The 21,713-nt window shown below is 45.3% G+C and overlaps 2 protein-coding genes across 2 annotated transcripts in view; one reads left to right on the plus strand and one right to left on the minus strand.

The window, feature by feature from the left end:
- FAM178B (family with sequence similarity 178 member B) overlaps window positions 1–5,050 on the minus strand; it is a 99,740-nt gene extending 94,690 nt beyond the window's left edge. Inside the window, 2 exon segments of the mRNA XM_068564177.1 lie at window positions 4,584–4,685; window positions 4,877–5,050. Of these exon segments, the coding sequence (XP_068420278.1) occupies window positions 4,584–4,685; window positions 4,877–5,050 (276 nt within the window).
- An 8,365-nt stretch (window positions 5,051–13,415) lies between these two features.
- Window positions 13,416–15,245, plus strand: COX5B (cytochrome c oxidase subunit 5B). The gene is made up of 4 exons (XM_068564514.1): window positions 13,416–13,568; window positions 14,135–14,208; window positions 14,377–14,476; window positions 15,048–15,245. The coding sequence occupies exons 1-4, from the start codon at window positions 13,466–13,468 to the stop codon at window positions 15,158–15,160; spliced, it is 390 nt and encodes a 129-aa protein (XP_068420615.1). The 5' UTR covers window positions 13,416–13,465; the 3' UTR covers window positions 15,161–15,245.
- Window positions 15,246–21,713: the final 6,468 nt, after the last annotated feature.

The raw sequence follows: 21,713 nt of genomic DNA on the forward strand, positions 1-21,713 counted from the left end.
TCTTCATATATTCTCAAGGCGAACCCTCTGTCAGTTATATGTGCTGCAAATATTTTCTCCCACTAGATGGCTTGTCTTTTCACTCTCTTAATGGTGTGTTTAAAAGAAGTTTGTAAGTTTAATGTAGACTAATTTATCAACAGTGTCTTCTATAATTAGCACATTCTGAATCCTGCTTAAGAAATTTTCCCCTATCTCAAAGTCACAAACGTATCCTCATATGTCAACTTTTAGAATTTCTGTTATTTACAATTCATATTTGGATCTATAATCCACATAAGATACATTTAAATTGTTATTGGTGTATAACTTAGATAAGGTGCACAAATCTGAAGTATTGAGCTTGATGAATTTATATACATATATGTAACTACCACCTAGATCAAAATATTGAACATTTCTCACACCCTAGAAGGATCTCTCATACCTCCTTCAGTCAATAACCCCAAAGATAACAATACGTTGCCTCTATCACCATCAATTATTTTGCCTGTTTTGGAACTTTAGATACACAGAATCATACATTTTGTACTCTTCTGGGTCTGATTATATTTTGCTCAACATTAATGTTGATTAACATTGAGATTCATCCATGTTGTTGCATGTTGCAGCTGTTCATTCATTTTCATTATTGTATAGTATTCCATCACATAAATACATCACAACTTCTTTTTTTAGTATTTATTTATTTATTTATTATTTATCTTGGCTGCACCAGGTCTTAGTTGCGGCACATGGGATCTTCGTTGTGGCATGTGGGCTTCTTAGTTGCGGCAGGCAGACTCTTAGTTGCGGCATGCATGCGGGATCTAGTTCCCTGACCAGGTATCAAACCTGCGCCCCCCTGCATTGGGAGCGCAGAGTCTTACCCACTGGACCATCAGGGAAGTCCCCATCACAACTTCTTTACCCACTCTCCTTTTGATAGATGATTAGGTTGTTTCTTATTTCAAGGTATTATGAATAATAAAGTTGCTATGAATATTCTTGTACATGCTTTTGAAGGACATAAACACTTTGCTGCTACCACACTATGAAAAACATTTAGATTTGTCAAGCTCTCCCTGCCAAAAACATATAGCATATTTTATCTATAATATATCTATAGTTCCCACATCTGTAATTCTTTTTGGAAAGAACTGTGAAAACCAGTCTTCTCTATTTTTTATTTTGAAATAATTTCAGACTTAACCAAACATTACAAAAATAACACAAAGAATTCCACATGCCCTTCATCCAAATTTCTCAAATGTTAACATTTCATTATACTTGCTTTATCATTACCTCTCTCTAATACGTATGTGCATGTTTGTGTGTGTGTGTGTGTGTGTGTGTGTGTGTAAATATGTGATCTTGACACTGTTGAAGAGTATTGGCTAGTTACTTGGTAGATTCTGTACATTTGGGTTTGTGTGATGTTTCCTCACAATTGAGTTCAGGTTGTATGTTTTGGGCAGGAACACACAGATGTGGTGCTGAGTCCTTCTCAGAGCCTCATATTCGAAGGCACAGATGTCAATTTGTCCCATTACTGACGTTGCTAACTTTCTTCACTTGGCGAAGGTGGTATCTGCCAGGTTTCTCCACCATAATATTACAATTTTCCCTTTGTAATTAATTAACATCTTATGGGAAGATGCTTTGAGACCATGTAAACATCCTGTTTCTCATCATACTTTCATTTCCTAGTTTTAGCATCCACTGATGATTCTTGCCTGAAACAATTTTTATGCGAATGGTTGAAAACTAGTTTTTGTTTGTTTTTAATAACTTCAAATTTTGCAAAAATATTACAGTAATAACCAGTACTTCTCACAAATCAAATGGAAGCCTGGAAGATCATTAGACTTTTACCACAAAAACATCCCCAGAGTCACCTTCAAAGATTAAAAGAATAAAACTGGCAAACTGGTGGTGGCACCGGCGGTGGCTGCGTTCTCAGGCAAAGTGTAACCCTCCCCTGAAGGCCTGAGAGGCAGCCAAAGAAGAGAGAGAACAACTCTCCTAAAGTCTCCGATTCTGTACAAACCACCCGCAGACAATCTTGATGCAGGCTGAGAAAAGATGTTTTGCATGCTCAAAGCATCTCATTCTAGAAGGAGCATATAAGGTCAGCCAGGGCAGGGATGGGGAGCAGGTGTCAAGGCTGGCTGATCCTGAGGTCCCCAGGGTTCCAGCTCATGTCTTCTCTGGAGACAAAGCAGAAGGCGAACTTCAGACTGTGTTTCTAGGAGATTCTCACCTCTGTAGCTCTCCCCAGGCTGCGACCTGCTCACCTGTTTAAACACCAAACCCAGCACAGACAACCTGCTGCACCAGCTGGGATCCTGCTATGTTGCAGCTTAACCAGTCAGGCTCCCTGGGAGCAATGTCACCAAGTGAGCTGACACAGAAACACGTTCTAATTTATAAGAGGACTAAGTCCCAAAAGCTCATTCTGAAAGCCAAGAGTTAGAAATAAGAGAGATGGGGGCTAGAGAGAAAGTCTCCAGGTTAGCTCACAAAACCAGTAACTCACGAAGCAGTTGCAGGGAGGATTGAGGGCCGTGAACGGAACCTTGACCCAGAACATGATTCCTACGAGATGAAGACTGACCTAGGCACCAGGAAGACAACTTGCCCCAACTTGTCCAGTACAGTTCTGCTCAGCAAAACCCAATTTAGCATCTCTGATGTGTCAGGCCTTGTGCTGAGCCCTGGGATACCAAGGAAGGGGAAGATAGGGCCTCTGCCCTTGTACTTGCAGCAGTGGGAGGTGTCTGCTAAGAGACAGACCTGGCGTCACCAAGACTCCAGTGGATGATGGAGCCTGGGCCCCACTGTACCAAAAGGTGTGTTCAGATTGGCTGGTCATGAGCAGGCTTATGGGCTAGGGCTGCCGTAAAGCACGTGTCCCTCAAAGGTATTGCTCTGCCAGTGGTTATACAGCAGTCCAATTTTCCCTGCAAAGGAGACACATCCACCAGCTGTTTCTTCCCTCTCCAACCCACAAAGTAATACATTTTTCTTACTTGTACCTGTTGTTCTTGGCTTTTACCCACCCCCTCCCTCGAGTTCCTTGAAAACATTAGCATTTTCAAAGAAGAAGAAATGAACCACAGTAGAAGAACACAGTCTGATAACAGGTCATCTTTTCTGCCTGAGTCTCCAACTCTGAAACCTGCAATTCATCAGAGCTAAGATTTTAAGAGCACTGTGACTTTCTGTGCAACTAAGACGAAAAGCTGCCGAATGAACGACGGCACAAAGGAAGACACCATCCACTGTGGGACCCAGCTCAACATCGAGCTGTTAAAATGTGAACAAAGATGCATCCTAGAATCAATTAAAAACGATAATTCTGGTTAGTCTGACAGGCTCCGAGCACTGTGTGCTAGGTGTCGAGACGGGAACACAGGAGGGGACAAAAGCGATGATGTCAAGGCCCTGCTGCAGTCAAATGGGGAGACACACTTACTGTCTAAACTTTACTTCTCCTTCCGCTGTCTCCCCCGCAAGCCCGCAACACCCAACCATCCAGGGCCTGTTCCTCCTCAATCTCACTCAGTTCTTTCCACATTAAGGAGACCATCTTAGAGCACGGCTCCCTGGTCCGGCCATGTTCCCACCTCCCCAGTGCAGCCCAGGGACTGGGGCTCCATCTGTCAAACGTACCCCACTGCAGGACCCCAAGCCCTGCAAACCCAAGTCCAAAGCCTTTAATGTTCAGCCTCCGTCCCCAGCCTCTCCCATTCTTCATCACAGTCTCACATTTGATTTCAACACATCACTTCACTTTTTTGTTCTTCTACTTTCCAGGCTACAAGAAAAATAAAATAATCTGTCTTAAAGTGTGACCACCAGGCCAAATAATTACGGACTCCATAGTGCTTTGAGCCTTGATACATTAAGATCCAAGATTAACTCAGAATATTACAACTATTGTGCTTTTATGAAGACCATTTCTTCAAGATGCCGTATTCCTAACACCATGCTTTATGTCTGTCCCTTTAAACAAATATTTAATAGCTCAGGAATGTTAGTGAGGGCAGAGGCTCTGGTCAGCAAGGACTCAGCTCACAATTTGAAAGATGAAATGAGATGAGTTTTATCCACAAAGAAAAGCCAAACAGTCTCCAGTATCATAAACCACACATCCATCAGACTGGGCAGGGGCTGGGAACAGACAGCCTTTCTGGAAAGGAAACCGACAGTGACCCTTTGTGCCCTGGGGAACATGAAAAACAAACGCGCAAACAACAACAAATCACCAAATCAATCAAAACACAAACCAATTCCAAATTAGCTTGAAGAAATCTCCACTCCAACAAAGCGAACCATGCCTTGGTGACTGTGCCACCCGGGGAGAGGAGGGCCTGGCTTGTCTTCTTCGGGGCCATCCCTGTGCTCAGATCAGAGTCAAACGCAAATGCACACGTGGAACAAAGAAATCCATGAAAGTGCAAGACGGGAGGAGAGCTGACCGACACGGGGCTTGGGACCGACCAGAGTCCCGGTGGGAAGTTACTGTGTGGCCACCATGCGCCTCTCGAGGATCTTCAGCCTCAGTTTCCTCACCTGTAAAACGGAGCTGGCCAGCCTACCCCCTGAGTTTCGGGAGGAGGCCGGCACTGGGAGCCCTCGCCACGAAGGGGGGTCAGGGCAGGGCTCAGGAGGCCCGGGAGGGTGGCAGGGGACAGGGCCGGCTAGCGGGGAAAGGGAGCGGGCACAGGCCTCCAGGATAGTGGGGGTGGAGGACGGGGGACCGGCGGCCCGGCCGGGGAAAGGCGCGGGTCCCTACCTCCTGGGCCGCGGGAGCCTCTCCGCGCCTCAAGGTCGACCTCAGCAGGCCACTGACCTCTAGTCACAGCTTCCGTGACCGCTGCTCCCTGCCCGCCCAGCCTCCGGGCCGCATGCGCAGCTCCATCCACGTGCGCACCACGTGCGCGCCCCCGCGAGGGTGCAGGCGGCTTTGCAGGCGCGCTCCCCGCACCAGCCCTGGCTGCCGCCAGCAACGGCTTGCCTCCCCACGCTGACCCTCAGTAAATTCAGTAAATCGCTGAATCCTCATCCGGGCACGATGGTGTCCATTTTACAGATGAGGACACCAAGGCCCCGGGGGAAAGGGCCACTTGCCAAAGGCACACGGACAGAAGGGGGCGGTGTCAAGATTCGATTCCAGACCTGGTCAGGGAATTAAAATCCCGCAAGCCGCACACCACAGCACCCACCAAAATAAATAAATAAATAAAATTTAAAAATTTAAAAAACAAAAGCAGTATAGCTGTCTTTTATGGAGACAACTGGGATTTGTTGAATACTTACTACATGCTGGACTCCATGCTAGGTACTTGGATAAGGAGAGGAACAAGATGAATGTGGTCCAGCAGGTCCTGCCCAGGGGGAGCTCATACTCTAGTGGGAGAGAAAGGTGGATACACAGCCACTCTCTCAGCATCAAAGGCAACACAGCCACTTCCCATATGTTGCCTCATTTGACCCTCACAACTACCCTGTGAAGTGGACCTTTCTTTCTTTTTTTTTTGTGCTTGATTTCTAAAAATTGAGGTATAATTCATATACCATAAGTCATCCTTTTAAAGTGTACAATTCAGTGGTTTCTAGTATATGCACTAGGTTTGGCAATCATTATCACTAATTCCAGAACATTCTCAAAAGAAAAATCAGTACCCATTAGCAATCACTCCCATTCCCCTTTTCCCCCAGCTCCTGGCAACCACTAATCTACTTTCTGTCTCTACGAATTTGCCTATTCTGGACATTTCCTATTTGTGGAAAAAACTATTCTTTCCCCCATTGTCTTTGCACCCTTGTTGAAAATCAATTGACCATTAATGTGTAGGGTTATTTCTGGACTGAGGTTACAGGTTACCATTTTACAGCGGTTCAGAGAGATTAAGCTACTTGGCCAAGGTCACAGAGCTAATAAAGAAGACACTGGATTCAAACCCAGCTCCTTAGATTTGTCTAAAGTGCTATGAGAAAACACAATGGGGGAACAAAGAACTCTCCACCCTGGGAGGCAGGTGTCAGGACTGGTCCTAAAATCCCTAAAGGGAAAAAGCAGAGAGGCCTTTGGTAAAACAGCAAAGAATAAGTTGTGGTTGGAAAGCCAAGGGCAAGGGCAGCAGAGGCAGGATTTAAAGACTTGTCAGGGTATTTGGGCTTCATTCTCTGGGAGAGGGGGAGTCACGGAAGGTTTGTAAGCAGGGAAGAGGTGGAGGACGCTTGGAGGGGAAAGATGGTGAGTTTGGATAACTTGATTCTGCAGTCCCTAAAGAACCACGAGGTGCAGAAGGGGTTGGGCAGCTTAGTTGGAGAGAGTGGGCTGGGAGCGGGAAGAGGGCTCTGGTGGGGCTTGAGTGAAGGAAATGGCAGCTGAGATCCAGCCTGCAGCAGAGGGAGAAGACCCAAGAAGAGATGCTGAAAGGCAAGGTCGATGAAGTTTAGTTTGGAGGAGGCAAGGAGGAGGCGGTTAACATTGGGAAGGTATCTAAGAAAACGAGGTTGTAAAAGGAGTCTGGGGGTTGGCAAATAGGAGGACAGAATTTCAGGGCACAGTGTGGTCAGAAGGCCGGCTGGGTGAGACCACGTGTAAGTGGTTGCTGAAGATGTAGACTCAGGGAGGGATCAACTCTTGCAAGAAGTCTGGAACGAGAAGACAGATTGAGGACAGAGAGGTGCTGTGCGGAGGAAAGACTCATGTCTCAGCATGCTTGAAGGCCAAGAGAAGGTGCCTGATGCAGGGAGAGGAGGAAGAGCCCGGCAGGTGAAGGAGCAGCCCTGGGGAGGGGCGACCCAGTTCCTCCAAGACCAGAGAGAAGGAAGGAAGGGAGGGGAAGAGGAGGGTCGAAGAGGAAGAGGAGGGAAGGGAGCCTGAGTAAACTACAAGTGGGTAGGGCTAGGGCTTAGGAACGGTGAGCAAGGGCTTCCCTGGTGGCGCAGTGGTTAAGAATCCGCCTGCCAATGGAGGGGACACGGGTTCGAGCCCCAGTCCGGGAAGATCCCACATGCCGCGGAGCAACTAAGCCCGTGCGCCACAACTACTGAGCCTGCGCTCTAGAGCCTGCGAGCCACAACTACTGAGCCTACTTGCCACAACTGCTGAAGCCCGCGTGCCTAGAGCACCATGCTCCATGGCAAAAGAAGCCACGGCAATGAGAAGCCCGCGCATCGCAACTAGAGAAAGCCCGCGCGCAGCAACAAAGACCCAACACAGCCAAAAATAAATAAATAAAGAGAAAGAAAGAAAGAAAGAACAGCGAGCAAAAGAACTGCCAAGCTCCCAATAACAATGGCGCAGCCAAGGGCAACAGTCACGAGCCTGTCATAGTGTGTGACGTTCTCCAGCAGTGCTAGCCACCTTGGAAGCAGGAAAGCAGAAAAAACATGGTTGGGTAAATTTAGTGTTGAGATCAGTGGGCAAGGGAGCAAGGAGCTGAAAATGTCGGTGACAGTGTGGTTGAGCCATCTGAGCAGGGATTGTCCCAGGCGGAGAATCATGCTGGTCACTCCCTGCCTGGTCCCCCAGGTCCACCCTCCACCCCTCTCCCCGCTCTCTCTGCTTGGGGGGCACTAACCTTCATGGCCCACATCCAGGGACTCCCTTGCCCTCTGGTTGCCAGCCAGGCAGAGAGGAGGGTGGGAGGAGAGAGAGGTTGGGGAAGCAGGGGCCCTCCCCACCCCTGCCAGGCCCTGGCCCCGGCACAGCGCCTCCTGCTGCTACAGTGGTCACCAAGTGCCAACACCGCCTGGCCCAGGTGGTCAGAGCATCCCACCATGGCCGTCCCTGGTCCTCACCATCCCCTGGGGCTCCCTAAACCCTGTGCACCCTCTGCAAACAGTCCTCTTCTAACCTTTTTCATGCAGTGCAGTGGGGCCCCAACTGACTTGGGAACAACAGATCTTGGCCCAGAGGGAGGGGGAAGGAGGGGGAAGGAGAGGCAAGAAGAGGTGGATGTAGAGGAAGAGAGGAATACTAGGACTTCCCAGGTGGGGCTCAGGTTCCTCCCTGAAAGAATAAACAGAGCTCTACGGGGCTGGGCAGGGGGATCAGTGGGCGAGAGAAGGGTCCTGGGAGGAGGAGGAAGGGCGGCAATTCACCTTTCTCCTGTGTGAGGTGTCCTGTACTGCCCCTTGGTTCACCAGACTGCTTTCATTTCACACACACACACACACACACACACACACACACACACACACACTGTAAATAAGAAGCACCCTCGGATCCCTCTGAGCCCCAGCCCCGGCCAGGCCCCACGCTGACACGGCGCCAGGTGACCCATTTTGGATTTGCAGCATCTGCACAAAAACATTCAGTTTGTTCTGACCTGGCTTTTCCACCAGAAGGGTTCTGGCCCCCAGCAGCCTGCCAGAGGTTCAGCCCCCGTGTCACATGATCCTCAGCCCCCGCTAGGGGGCGCCGGGGCGCCGAGCTGTCCCTGAACGCTGCCGGGTGGGGCCAGGCCTCACGCGGCAACTGTCTCCCTCACCCCTTGTTATAATTAAAAACTGGTCCTACATCTGCTTTTGTAAGAGGTGGGGCCTCTGTGATCCAGTCAGAGCTGCTCTTTCTGGCAACAGAAATGCAGATTAAGTCCTTTTTTTGACCCCATTCCTTCAAGCTGGTGTGAACTTGGCCCAAGTGAAGAACAACCTCCCCCCTTCCAATTTCTCGTGATAGATTCAAGGCAGCAGCCACATTTGATTCACTCTTGAATAGTGACCAGCCTTGGCCCATGGAAAGGAATTGATGTAACTTCCCTAACATTGAGTCTCTGCAAATCAATTAAACAATCTCCCAAAATAATATGAATAGCCAATTTTAAAAATGTTTATTTCATTTCTGAATAGATAATACATTCACACAGTTAAAACAAGACCCCCAAATGGTATAAGAGGCCTGCAGGGAACAGTCTCGCTCCACCCCATCCTCAGGGGCCCAGTTCCCTCCCCCACCCAACATGGACACAGAGGTAACTACTTGTACTGGTTTCCTGTGTATCCTTCCAGAGTTCCTTTAGGTAAATATGAGCAACTATGAATGTACTGAATAGACAGTTTTTAAAAAAATACTCATTAATGATTTAAATTTTTTTTATTGAAGTATAGTTGCTGTACAATATTTTATAAGTTACAGGTGTACAATACAGTGATTCACAATTTTTAAAGGTTATACTCCATTTATAGTTATTATAAAATATTGGCTGTAGTCCCCATGTTGTACAATATATCCTTACATGTTATTATATAAAAACATAATAGTTTGTACCTCTTAATCCCCTCCCCCTATCTTGCCCCTCCCTCCTTCCCCCACCCCACTGGTAAGCACTAGTTTGTTCTCTATATCTGTGAGTCTGCTTCTTTTTTGTTATATTCACTAGTTTGTTGTATTTTTTTAGATTCCACATGTAAGTGATATCATACAGTCTGTCTGACTTGTTTCACTTAGCATAATGCCCTCCAAGTCCATCCATGTTGCTGCAAGTGGCAAAATTTCCTTCTTTTTTATGGCTGAGTCATATTCCGTTGTATGTATGTGTGTGTGTACCTATCTATCTATCTATATATATCACATCTTCTCTATCCATTCATCTGTTGATGGACACTTAGGCTGCTTCCATATTTTGGCAATTATAAATAATGCTGCTATGAACATTGCGGTGCATGTATCTTTTCAAATTAGTGTTTTTGTTTTTTTCTGTTATATACTCAGGAGTGGAATTGCTGGGTCATATGGTAGTTTTGAATAGATAGTTTTTAAGTCAGCATTAACTGAGCGCTTACAATGTGTTAGGCATGGTTCTGAGCACTTGTGTTAACTCGTTTAGTTCTCAAAACAGCTCCAGAGGTAGGTGGTATGCCCATTTTAAAGAAATGAAACTGAGGCCAGCAGTTCACAGCCGAGGAAATGCAAATAATCAATAAACTTATAAAATGAAGTTCAGCTGCCTTAGAGTTCAGGGAACTTAAATACAAACTCCAACAGCATCTCATTTTCCATCCATCAGTGGGCAGACTTGGCAAAAGGTGGGTAACACTCACATGTGGAGGTGGGAACCGGCACTCACATGCCCTGCTGGTGGGAGAATGAACTGCTTCAAACTTTTGGGAAAACAGTCTGGCAGAATTTTTTTTTTTTTTAATGACAATGTAGATTTTTAAATTATTAATATTTTGCCGTATTTTCTTCAGAGCTTCCTTTAAAAAAAAAAAAGCTTTACAGACACTATCAAAACTCTCTTGACTCTTGGGGACTTCCCTGGCAGTCCAGTGGTTAAGACTCCACCCTTCCATTGCAGGGGGCGCACCACATACCACACGGTGTGGCCACGAAAAAAAAAAAAGCTCTCTTGACCCGGTTGGAAGGCTCATAGATTTGTTCTTATCCTGTACAGAAATTTTTGCACTAATTTTTATATTATATATTGCAATAAAAAATTTTTTGGGGCAGAATTTATTGTTATATTTGATGTACGCATCCTTTGACCCTATTCCTCATAAATGAAGACTCCAGAATATAAGGCTATATGTACTGCAGATGTGCATCGCAGCATTGAGAGGCAAAAAACTAGAAACCATCTGAATACTCATCAAGAGGAAAATGGTTGGGTAAATTCATAGGTAGTACTTTCATAGTAGGGAATATTATGCAGCAATTACATAAAATGAGTCAGATCTCTATGTATTGATTTGTGATGCCCACAACATATTTTTTAAGTGAAAAAGAAATTTACTCATGATTTGTATAATAGTGATATATTTTTCTATTTTCTATTCATTTACATTTCTGTATATTTTTAAGAAACATCACAATATGCGTATTTGTTTGAATATGACTGTAGGAGAATGGAGTAGTGATCCTCAATCAGGGGCAATTTTGCCCTCCAGGGGACATACGGTAATGGCTGAAGACATTTTTGGTTGTCACCACTGGGGAGTGCTAATGGCACAGATGCTGAACATCCTGCAATGCACACAGGAAAGCACCTCCCCCCCCAACACCCTGCAAGTAATTTTCCAGTCCAAAATGTCAATAGCACTAAACTTGAGAAACCCCGGCATAGAAAAAAGGAAAAAAAAGGATAAACATGAAACTGTCAACAATCAACTTTTTCCTTAAACATACATGTTGTTTGACTTATTACAATGAGTGTTTATTTTGACCACTATAGGAATTATCCTATAAAAGTAAAAAATAATACTCAGTAAAAGTTTATTGTTTTGGCAAAGACGATGGAGTAGGAAGGAGTGGGAGGCCGTTCCCCAAGCCAATCTGTTTCTCAAGGAGACATCTGAGGGCAGGGGTGTAAGCGGAGGGTGGTGAGAGCTCGAGGAAGCCAGGGACGGGACCTGTGGGGCTGCCCTGGAGCCTGGCCCCGACACTGGAGCTCACCAGCTTGGACTGAATAATCCTAGGGCTTTTGTGAGCTGAACAAAGACCTGCAAAAAACATCCTATGATTAGGCAAGCCTACTGTGAGAGGGAGAAACAAGCCTCAACTCTATTTTCATTTTATAGCCTGGAATAAACCATCTTATGGTCAGGCAGGAGGGAACCATAACACATTAGAACAGAATTTCTCCCTGGTCTGCTGAGAGTTGGGTTAGCAGGTGTTTCTTGGCAAACAGTGCTTGCTCAATTATGATGGGAAAATTAAACAGCATTCTCTGATGCAGTCCTCATCAGTCTTTAACATGCTAGTGTCTTCATCTCCAAAAGGTTGTTATCAAATCCAGAACTTCCCTATCTTGACCAAGTCCTTTTTACTGAGAGCATATCCGGAGACCAGGAGTCCATGCGACATACTTTGGGAGATACTAATCTAGTCTAATCATAGTTTTACTGATGAGGAAATGGTGGCCAAAACAAAAACTGACTTGCTGAGTTGGCTGGTGGGGTTCCAGCCCAGAACACCTATTTTCCAGACCAATGCTTCTTTTCTCCCCAGCATTAAACATCTAACCATAGGTACAAATCAACTATAGATTCTTGGGGAACATTCCTAGGACTTAAGGGAAACTTTTTCCAATTTAATTTGGAAGGGGTGCAGTGGAGGTAAGGAAGAAGGGAATAACAGCAGAAGCCATTCAAAGCAAAACACACCTTTAAAGAGGATCAAGACATCTTTGGCCTTAGAGATGATTTTTTTTTTTTCTTGATGGAGGGGCACCCACGAAGACCAGCTGTGCTCATGTGAAGAAATGCTTCACCAGGTCCTTTTGAAAATATAACCCCCACGGGACAGGTGGGAACACCTGGGACTTCAACCCTCCCCAATTGACCTCAAATTGACTTCATTGGGCCAGGAGAAGCCCTACAAAACTGATTCTGTATACTCTCTCCAAAAAATAAATTTACTAAAATTTACTTGATCCTATTATATGCTGGGCCTCTGCAAGGCACTGAGAATTCAAAGGTGAATAGAGCATAATTCCTGCTCTGAAGGGGTTTTCTATCCGGTAGGGAAACCGATACTGCATGCAGCCAGACTGTGACAGGGCTATACTGACAATGGGAACTAGGGCCTAGGAGCCCATGGCAGGCAGTGTTTACAAAGCCCACCCTAAGAAATTTGCACATCTTAGCTTGTGGGCAATGGGGGAGCTACGGAAGATGTTTTCAGTTTTAAACGCAGAACTCCGGTCCCAGTACGTTCTGGGACTCCATTTTCCATTATCAACTCCGCTTCCTGCTTCCCCGCCCTTAACCTCTTCTGAGTTAACAGCCTCCCAGTAGCCACCCCTTTACCCCACATCACCAAGGTCTTTGGTACTGGGAGGGGCCCACAATCTGGCCCTACCTTTCTCCCCCTCCCCAGCCTCGCTTCAGGCCTGGACCTCATCACCTCAAAACCACCGTAACAGGAAACTGATGCTAGGACTGCGGGCAGGTCCTGCCCAAGTTCTTGTAGGCTGGGCCACAAGTTTGCAGTGGCTCACACACTGCAAGGAGAACAGCATGCATCACAATTAACACAGTGGCCTTTGGGAGTCCACTCGTAAATCTGGACAGTTTGGTGTGCAGCAAGTATCCTGACAGGCACTGGCTTCACGTCTTCCATCAGCTGCTGCCTCCACGCTGCCTGAGCACAACGATCATGCAAGAAGCACAGGAACTCCAGTGTGGTTGACCCGTTCCACGGACGAGGACCCTGAGCCCCACAGACGCAAAACGAGTTGCACCCAATCCCAGCGTTAGTAAACGGCAGGGCCGCCAAAAGCCTACAGTTGAGACCCTGACCGCCTCCACGCCTACCCGGCTGCACGGCGGACGCAATGAAGCAGAACTACGCATGCGCAGCCTTTCCCGCGGCCCCGCCCCCCGGCAGAGTCAGGTGAGTGGGGCGGGCTCCAGGCCGGAAGGAAGTGGAAGGTGGGCACGGAGGGGAAAGAAGCCCTCCCCCGGAAGTCCCTTCTGCCTCCGGCGCCTGCTCCCGGAAGTGCTGGTGTTTGTAGCTGGCGTGATGGCTTCAAGGTTACTCCGCGGAGCTGGAGCCGTGGCCGCGCAGGCCCTGAGGGCCCGCGGTCCAAGTGGAGTCTCCGTGGTGCGCTCTTTGGCGTCTGGAGGTACTTGGCCTGCCGGGAGCGCCGGGAACCCGCGCCGTTGCCCTCCCGGGGTGGTGTTAAGGCAGCAAGGAGCGGGGAGTTGAGGCCGTTCAGCTCCTCCGGGCCCCAGTGACCGCCCCAACGGACCCGAGAACCTCAGACTCCGCGGGCGTCTCCCCGTTGTTCTCGGCCGCCGCTGCTACTGACCACCATACTGACCCCTCTGCGAAAAAATCCTAAACGGAGACGCCGGGTGACCTTGGTGGGCAGGGGTTGCATCCGGGACGTGGAGGGGCTAAGCCGCCCTTGAGGCCTGCGCCCGCCTCAAGGCCGATGCACTCCACTAGGACTCTGGTTGATCTGGTTTTAGAAAAAATGTGCCAAAAAATGGGCTTCCATGGTCGAAGGAAGAAAGGATCACCCCGTGTACCACTTTTGCGTATCGTGACTCTGGTCCTTAGGGGACAGTGGGTATGGGTAGCCTCTAGGAGCCTATGGACCCACTAAAAGTATGCAAAGATGCCCGTATGTGCATTTTCCTTCTTGATCATTTCAGGCGACATCGTAATTCACGTATTTTCCTTTAGGCGGTGTTCCTACTGATGATGAGCAGGCCACTGGGCTGGAGAGGGAGGTCATGCTGGCTGCACGCAAGGGACTGGTGAGGAGAACCTTGTGTCTTCTCGGGAGCTCATGGCCTTGGGTGGAGTCAGAGCGGCCTCCTCTCTGGGAGCTTTCCAACCAGGAAACCTGGCTTGTGGGAACAGTACTGCTAGCCCCTAGAGGGTAGGGGTCATTTGGCATAATGGACCCTTCATTTGTTTTTCAGGACCCGTACAATATGCTCGCCCCAAAGGCAGCCTCAGGTACCAAGGAAGACCCTAATTTAGTCCCCTCCATCACCAATAAGCGGATAGTGGGCTGCATCTGTAAGTACCTCACCACTATTTTCTTATCCATTTGTTTAATATTTGTTTAATATATAGGATGTCTATCAGCTGCTTCACATCTGTTGTTGTGTGTGAGTGTAGGTGTATAAAGAAGATGTGTGTGTAAATAAGTTGTTCTAAGGGTCTTGGCCATCAGGCCTCTCTGCCCGAGTAGGTCATCCTTAACCGTAAAGAGGCCTGGAACATCAGTAATACTGGCTCATTGGAGAGGCAGCATGAAGGAGTATTCATCTAGAAAATATTTATTGTACTTTCTCTTTGCCACACACCATGTTAGTCACTAGGGGTACATACCAGGATGGACCCAGCTTTGGGGTTCTACGTAGGCAGGGAACTGTGAGAACCTATGGTGACTCTGATAAGAGATCAGCTTACTCACAGGTAAACTTGGCCTCAGTTTCTTCATCTGAAAAATGGGGAGAGAGCTTGAACTGATCTCTTAAGATGTCAGCCATAACTCTGTGTCTCAGAGGTGTCTGAGGAAAAGAGGTTAACGTTGAAAGTCCCCTCTTCTAGGCTGGATGGCCTTCAGCCACCTTTTTTATTTCAGGTGAAGAAGACAACAGTGCTGTCATCTGGTTCTGGCTGCACAAAGGCGAGGCCCAGCGATGCCCTAGCTGTGGAACCCATTACAAGCTGGTGCCCCACCAGCTGGCCCACTGATCCCCTGCACTAACTCACTCAAAATGTGATGTAAAGTTTCTTCTTTCAATAAAGACTAGCCATTACATTGGCTCCTCCTCCCATAGTTGGCTGGTCTAATTTCTTTCCTGTTGTTTTTTCGGAAGGAATGGATGATTATGTCGGGAATAGCTATCTGTTAATACTAGCTTGCCATCCACTTGCTTTTGTACACCGAGATTGCCAGTTCCCTAATGCAGTGATAGCTACCACCTGGCATGGGGAAAATGGGCTGTGGAGTCAGGCTGACTGGACTTGTAATACTGGCTCCATCATCTAGCTTTGTCACTGGGGGCCTGCTCTCTGAGGGTGGGTTACATCTTAAATATAAATAAATAAATAAATACCTTGTGAGGTGTTAGGAATAATATATATAAAAAGAGCCTGGCAGATAGTAAGTCCTCACATTATTGTAAAGACAGAGTGGCCTTGTGGGGAGAGTTTTGGCTTTGAAGTCTTAAGGGAACCAGGTTCAAAGCATAGTTCATGGGGATGCCATCAGCAAAATCTAGAATATGGGACAGTTCCAGAAACCAGCAGCCAGTTTCTTCAAATAAATTGCAAGGAGAAAAAAAACAGGTATGAGTACTTATCAAGTGAAACATGAGGAAGATACCAACCAAGAGCAGTGCGTGGACCTTGTTTGGATCTTGATTTGAAAAAATCAACTGTAAAGAAAAAAATCAAATAGGGATATTTGGTATTTAGGGACTTACTAAATTTTAGACATGTTAAAGGAATTAGTTGTTTTTTTTTTTATGCTTTAGCGATATATACTGAGGTACTTAGGGGTGAAATATGTCTGAGATTAACTTTAAAACAGTGAGAAGAAGGAAGAGAGTAGTTTGGGGTATGACTGATCCATTGTAGCCAGGTACAAGAGGGGTTGTCGTTTTTCTACTTTTGTGTATGTTTGAACTTTATCATAATAATAAACCAAAAAAAAAAAGAAAAGTTGAGAGAAACAAGCTTGATTCAGTCCCTTTATACCTGTGACACCTTGGACAATTAATTTCTCAAAAGCTATTTTATCTGTAAAATGGAAATAGTACATATTTTGTTTTGGGATTTGCCATAGAGGTGGCTTTGGTTACTATTGCCACAAATTGATCCAAACTAGATCTGTAAGTTGAATTGATGATGGGAGAGAAAAGCTCTTAACTTCATCTTTTTTTTTTTAATTTAAAATTATTTATTTACTTTTGGCTGCATTGGGTCTTCGTTAACGGCTCATGGGCTTTCTCTAGTTGTGGCGAGCGGGGCCTACTCTTCGTTGCGGTGCGCGGGCTTCTCACTACAGTGACTTCTCTTGTGGAACACGGGCTCTAGGCGCGCAGGCTCAGTAGTTGTGGCTCGCGGTCTCTAGAGCGCAGGCTCAGCAGTGGCGCACGGGCTTAGTTGCCCCGCGGCATGTGGGATCTTCCTGGACCAGGGCTCGAACCTGTGTCCCCTGCATTGGCAGGCGGATTTTCAACCACTGTGCCACCAGGGAAGCCTCTTTCCTTCATCTTGCCTTACCTCCTCTTAAAGGTACAAAGCTACTGCTTCCTTTCCTGGCTGTCACTCATCTCATTTCCAGGAAATGTTCAACCATTTATCTGCCATTCAGGGCCATTCTCTGGGAAGGGGACACCTAAATAGCCACCTACCACTCCCACCTTAAATGCTGTTATAAAGAAGAGTTTCCCAGTCAGGAAGACTGCTTTAGTGCTACCCTCAAGCCCTCTTGTCTGGCCCACCTCCTGCATCCTCTTTCCTTTTTCACCGTCTCCCTTTCCAGTCAAAACTCTACTTAGAGTGGACTTTTGACTCCTCACATCATTATTTATTCTGTCTGCTTCCTCCCTCATCTCCAAGCCCACCTTGCATCTTTATTATTTTTTAACTTTTAAAATTGAAATATATTACAATATTATGTTTCAGTTGTACTACATTATGAAATGATCACCATGATAAGTCTAGTAACCATCTGTCCCCATACAAAGTTATTAAACTATTATTGACCATATTCTTTATGCTATATATTACATCCGCATGGCTTATTTATTTTACAACTGGAGGTTTGTACCTCTTAATTCCCTTCACCTATTTTGCTTCTACCCCCCTCCCCTGTTCTCTGTATCTATGAGTCTATTTTCATTTTGTTTTTTAGATTCCACATGTAAGTGAGATCATACAGTTTTTGTCTTTCTCTGTTTGACTTATTTCACTGAGCATAATACCCTCTGGGTCCACCCATGTTGTCACAAATGGCAATATTTCATTCTTTTTTATGGTGGAGTAATATTCCATTGCATATATGTATATATTCATTCATCTATTGCTGGACACTTAGGTTGCTTCTATATCTTAGCTATTATAAATGATGCTGAAATGAACATTGGTATGCACATATCTTTTTGAATTAGTTTTTTTCTTTGGGTAAATACCCAGAAGTGAAATTGCTGGATCATATAGCAGTTCTATTTTTAATTTTATGAGAAAATTCCATACTGTTTTCCATAGTGGCTGCACCAATATGCATTCTCACCAATAGTGCACAAGGATTTCCTTTTCTCCACATCCTTGCCAAATTAGTTATTTGTTGCCTTTTTGCTGATAGCCATTCTGATAGGTGTGAGATGTTATCTCATTGTGGTTTTGATTTGCACTTCCCTGATGATTAGTGATGTTGAGCATCTTTTCATGAGTCTGTTGGCCATCTATACGTGTTTGGGAAAATACTCAGGTCCTCTGCCCATTTTTTAATTAAGTTGTTTGTTTTTTTGATGTTGAGTTGTATGAGTTCTTCATATATTTTGGATATTAACCCTTATTGGATATATTATTTGTAAATATCTTCTCCCATTCAGTAGGCAGACTTTTTGTTTTTTTGATACAAATCTGTTTCATTGACCTATGTGTCTGTTTTTGTGCCAGTACCATACTGTATTGATTGCTGTAGCTTTGAAGTATAGATTAAAATCGGGGAGCATGATACCTCCATCTTTGTTCTTCTTTCTCAAGATTGCTTTGGCTATCAGGGTCTTTTGTGGTTCCATACAAACTCTGGAATTATTTCTTCTAGTTCTGTGAAAAATGCCACTGGTATTTTGATAGGGATTGCATTGAATCTGTAGATTGCCTTAGATACCCCCTTGCTTCTTTTCTCTTTTAAAAATTTTAACCAGTTTTCCCCTAAGAAAGAAAAATCCCCATATATTTCCAGACTGTGGTGGCAGAATAATGGTCCTCCAGAGATGTCCCATGTCCTAATCCCAGAACCTGTGAATATGTTAGGTCAAACAGTAAAAGGTTATTAAGATTGCAGACAGAATTAAGGTTGCTAATCAGCTGACCTTAAAATAGGGAGAGTAGCCTGGATTATCCAGGTAGGCCCAATAATCACAAGGGCGGCAGAAGAATGAGAGTCAGGGGGATGTGACTGTGGAAGAATGGTCAGAGAGATGCAATGTTACTGGTTTAAAGATGGAAAAAGGGGATCACAGGCCAAGGAATGCAATTAACCTCTAGAAGCTGGGAAAAGCAAGGAAATGATTCTCCCCCAGTCTCCAGAAAGAAACACAGCCCTGCTGCCACATTGATTTCAGATTTCAGTGCGGTGAGACCCATGTCAGACTTCTATAGAACTGTAATGCTTTAATGGCATCAATAGATCAGTAAATTCAAGTCCTGTCTCCTGGGTTAGTGGGTCTCAAATTTCGCTGCACATTAGAATCACCTGGGTATATTTTTGTTCCCCATACCCGGCTCACACCCAGACCACTGAAGCAGAGTCTCTGGGGGTGAGACCCAGGCATTATTACTTTAAAGTTCCCCAGGTGCTTTCAACATGCTGCCAAGGCAGAGAACCTTTACGTCAGGCTAACCACAAAAGCACACAAAAGCATGAAGAGCGTCTGTTGGTAACTGGGAGCCCTAGGGGCAAAGAGGAAATGTAACACCCTTCACTAGGAGCACCAAACCTTTGCTTGTGGGTAGAAATGGGCTCCATCTAGCCATTTAACAGCTTAGAAATTGGATCCTGTCTCTCCTCACTAGGCAAGAATACAGGTATCTCTCTAATGGTATTTATTAAACAAGCTGAAAGTACAAAGATCTTTTTTTCTGGAACCACTTGAGTAAGTTGCTATCTGATGCCCCATCACAGGTTAGTGTGCATTTCTTACAAAGACATTCTCTCCTATACCTGCAATATGACTATCAAAATCAGGAAATTACAACTTGTACATTTCTACCATTTACTCCTCAGACCCTATTGAAGTTTTGCTAAATGTTCCAATAACGTCCTTTATAGCAAAGAATCCAGTTCCTGTTACCTTTAGTTGTTATGTCCGTTTAGCCTTCTCCATTCTGGAACAGTTCTTCAGCCTTTCCTTGATTCCTGTGACATTGACACCTTTGAAAATTACAACAAGAACTTAGGTTTGTCTGATGTTTCCTCATGATTGGATTCAGGTTATGCATCTTGGGCAGGAGTAACACAGAGGTGATGCTGGACGCTTCTCAGTGGGCACATGACGTCGATTTGTCCCATTGCTGATGAGGTGTTCACTTTGGTCACTTGATTAAAGTAACGTCTGCCAGGTTTCTTCACTGTATAGTTGCCCCTTAATTATTATTATTTTAAATTTTAGTTTTTTGGCTGTGCCATGCGACTTGCAGGATCTTAGTTCCCTGACCAGGGATTGAACCCTCGCCCTCAGCAGTGAAAGCGCAGAGTCCTAACTACTGGACCACCAGGGAATTCCCACCTCTTAATTTTTAAAAAATTTTATTTATTTATTTATGTCTGCGTTGGGTCTTCGTTGCTGCGCATGGGCTTTCTCTAGTTGCGGCGAGCGGGGGCTACTCTGTTGCGGTGCGCAGGCTTCTCTTGGGAGCACGGGCTCTAGGCGTGAGGGCTCAGTAGCTATGGCACATGGGCTTAGTTGCTTCGCGGCGTGTGGGATCTCCCTGGACCAGGGCTCGAGCCCGTGTCTCCTGCATTGGCAGGCGGATTCTTAACCACTGCACCACCAGGGAAGTCCCCACCACCCCTTAATTATTAATAAGTATCTTACAGGGCAATACTTTGAGATGTCAATACCCTGTTCCTCATCGAACTTTCAACTTATTAATTTATATCAGTATAGACTTATGCTTTCACGTTGTATTCAGTGAATTATAATTCATAACTGTCATTATTTTTTGATGTTTTATTTGTTCCAAATTTGACCAGTGGAAGCTTCTTCAAGCAGGCTCCTGTGGCCTTTTGACATGTCCCTATCATTTTTGTATCACTTCTTTTATTCTCTGGCACAAAATGTTGCAGGCTGTTAAACCCGTGAGGTAGGTGCTATTATTATCACCCCCATATTAGAGATGCGGAAACCTAGGAACAGCTCCAGATTACACAGCTAGTTAGTTGTGGTGGCAGGATTGTGAATCCAGACCATTTAGCTCAAGCCTGAGCTTTCCCCCTCTTTTTATTTTGAAATAATTTTAGACCTACAGAAAAGTTGCAAAAATAGTACAGAGTTCCTGTTTACCTTTCACCAGTTTCTGCTAACATTAACCTATGACATTAACACATAGCACAGTGACTGAAACCAGGAAATTCACATTGATACAGTACTATTAACTGATTTTGCTGGCTTTTTCAGTAAGGTCCTTTTCTGATCAGAATCTCATGTTGCATTTCATTGTCATACCTCCTTGGTCTCCTCAAACCTGTGACAGTTCCTCAGTCTTTGTCTTTATAATCTGTCACTTTTGAACAAGATAGCTGGTCCACTGATTTATAGAATGCCCTCAGTTTGGGTTTGCCTGCTGTTTGCTCCTGGTTAGGTGGAGGTTATCCAAGAATACACAGGTAACATTGCGGTCTCTTAATGCATCACGTCAAGATAGTGACTTATTACCGGGGATGTAAACTTCGATCATTTGGTTAAGGTGATATCTACTAGGTTTCTCCACTGTAAGGTTACTATTTTTCCTTTTTTAATTAGTAAGTACCTCATGGGGAGATACTTTGAGACAGCGCAAATGTCCTTATTTTTTGCTTACAAGTCTTTGCATCCATTTTTGCCTGCAGCAATGATAACTGTGATGTTTGCCTAACAGTGATTTTCTTTTTCTGTTATTCCTTCTACATTCATTAACTGGAATTCTACAAGTAAGAACCGTCCCTTCTCCCCCATGATTGATCTCAGACTGAACTCATGACTATTTTATTCTATGACTTATAATCCAGTACAAATTTGACCACTGGGTGCTCCTGCAAGTTGTTTCCCGAGTCCTTTAGCCAGGCCCTCTTCTTTTTTGAGCACTTTCTTCCTATACAGTACCACAAGATATTCTAGGCTCATTTTATACTTTCTCTGCCCCAGGTCTGCAATTTCTCCAAGGACCTCTGGTTCCTTTTATTTTTTTTTTATTTTTTAATTTTTTTTGGTTCCTTTTATTGAAGAATGGTATTTAGAAACCAAGATCTGAATACTATATGTGCTTATTGCCACTGGGGTGTCATTGTCTCTAGGCCCTCTGAGCAGAC

The sequence above is a fragment of the Eschrichtius robustus genome, chromosome 15, assembly GCF_028021215.1.
Source record: "Eschrichtius robustus isolate mEscRob2 chromosome 15, mEscRob2.pri, whole genome shotgun sequence".
Taxonomy (NCBI): domain Eukaryota; kingdom Metazoa; phylum Chordata; class Mammalia; order Artiodactyla; family Eschrichtiidae; genus Eschrichtius; species Eschrichtius robustus.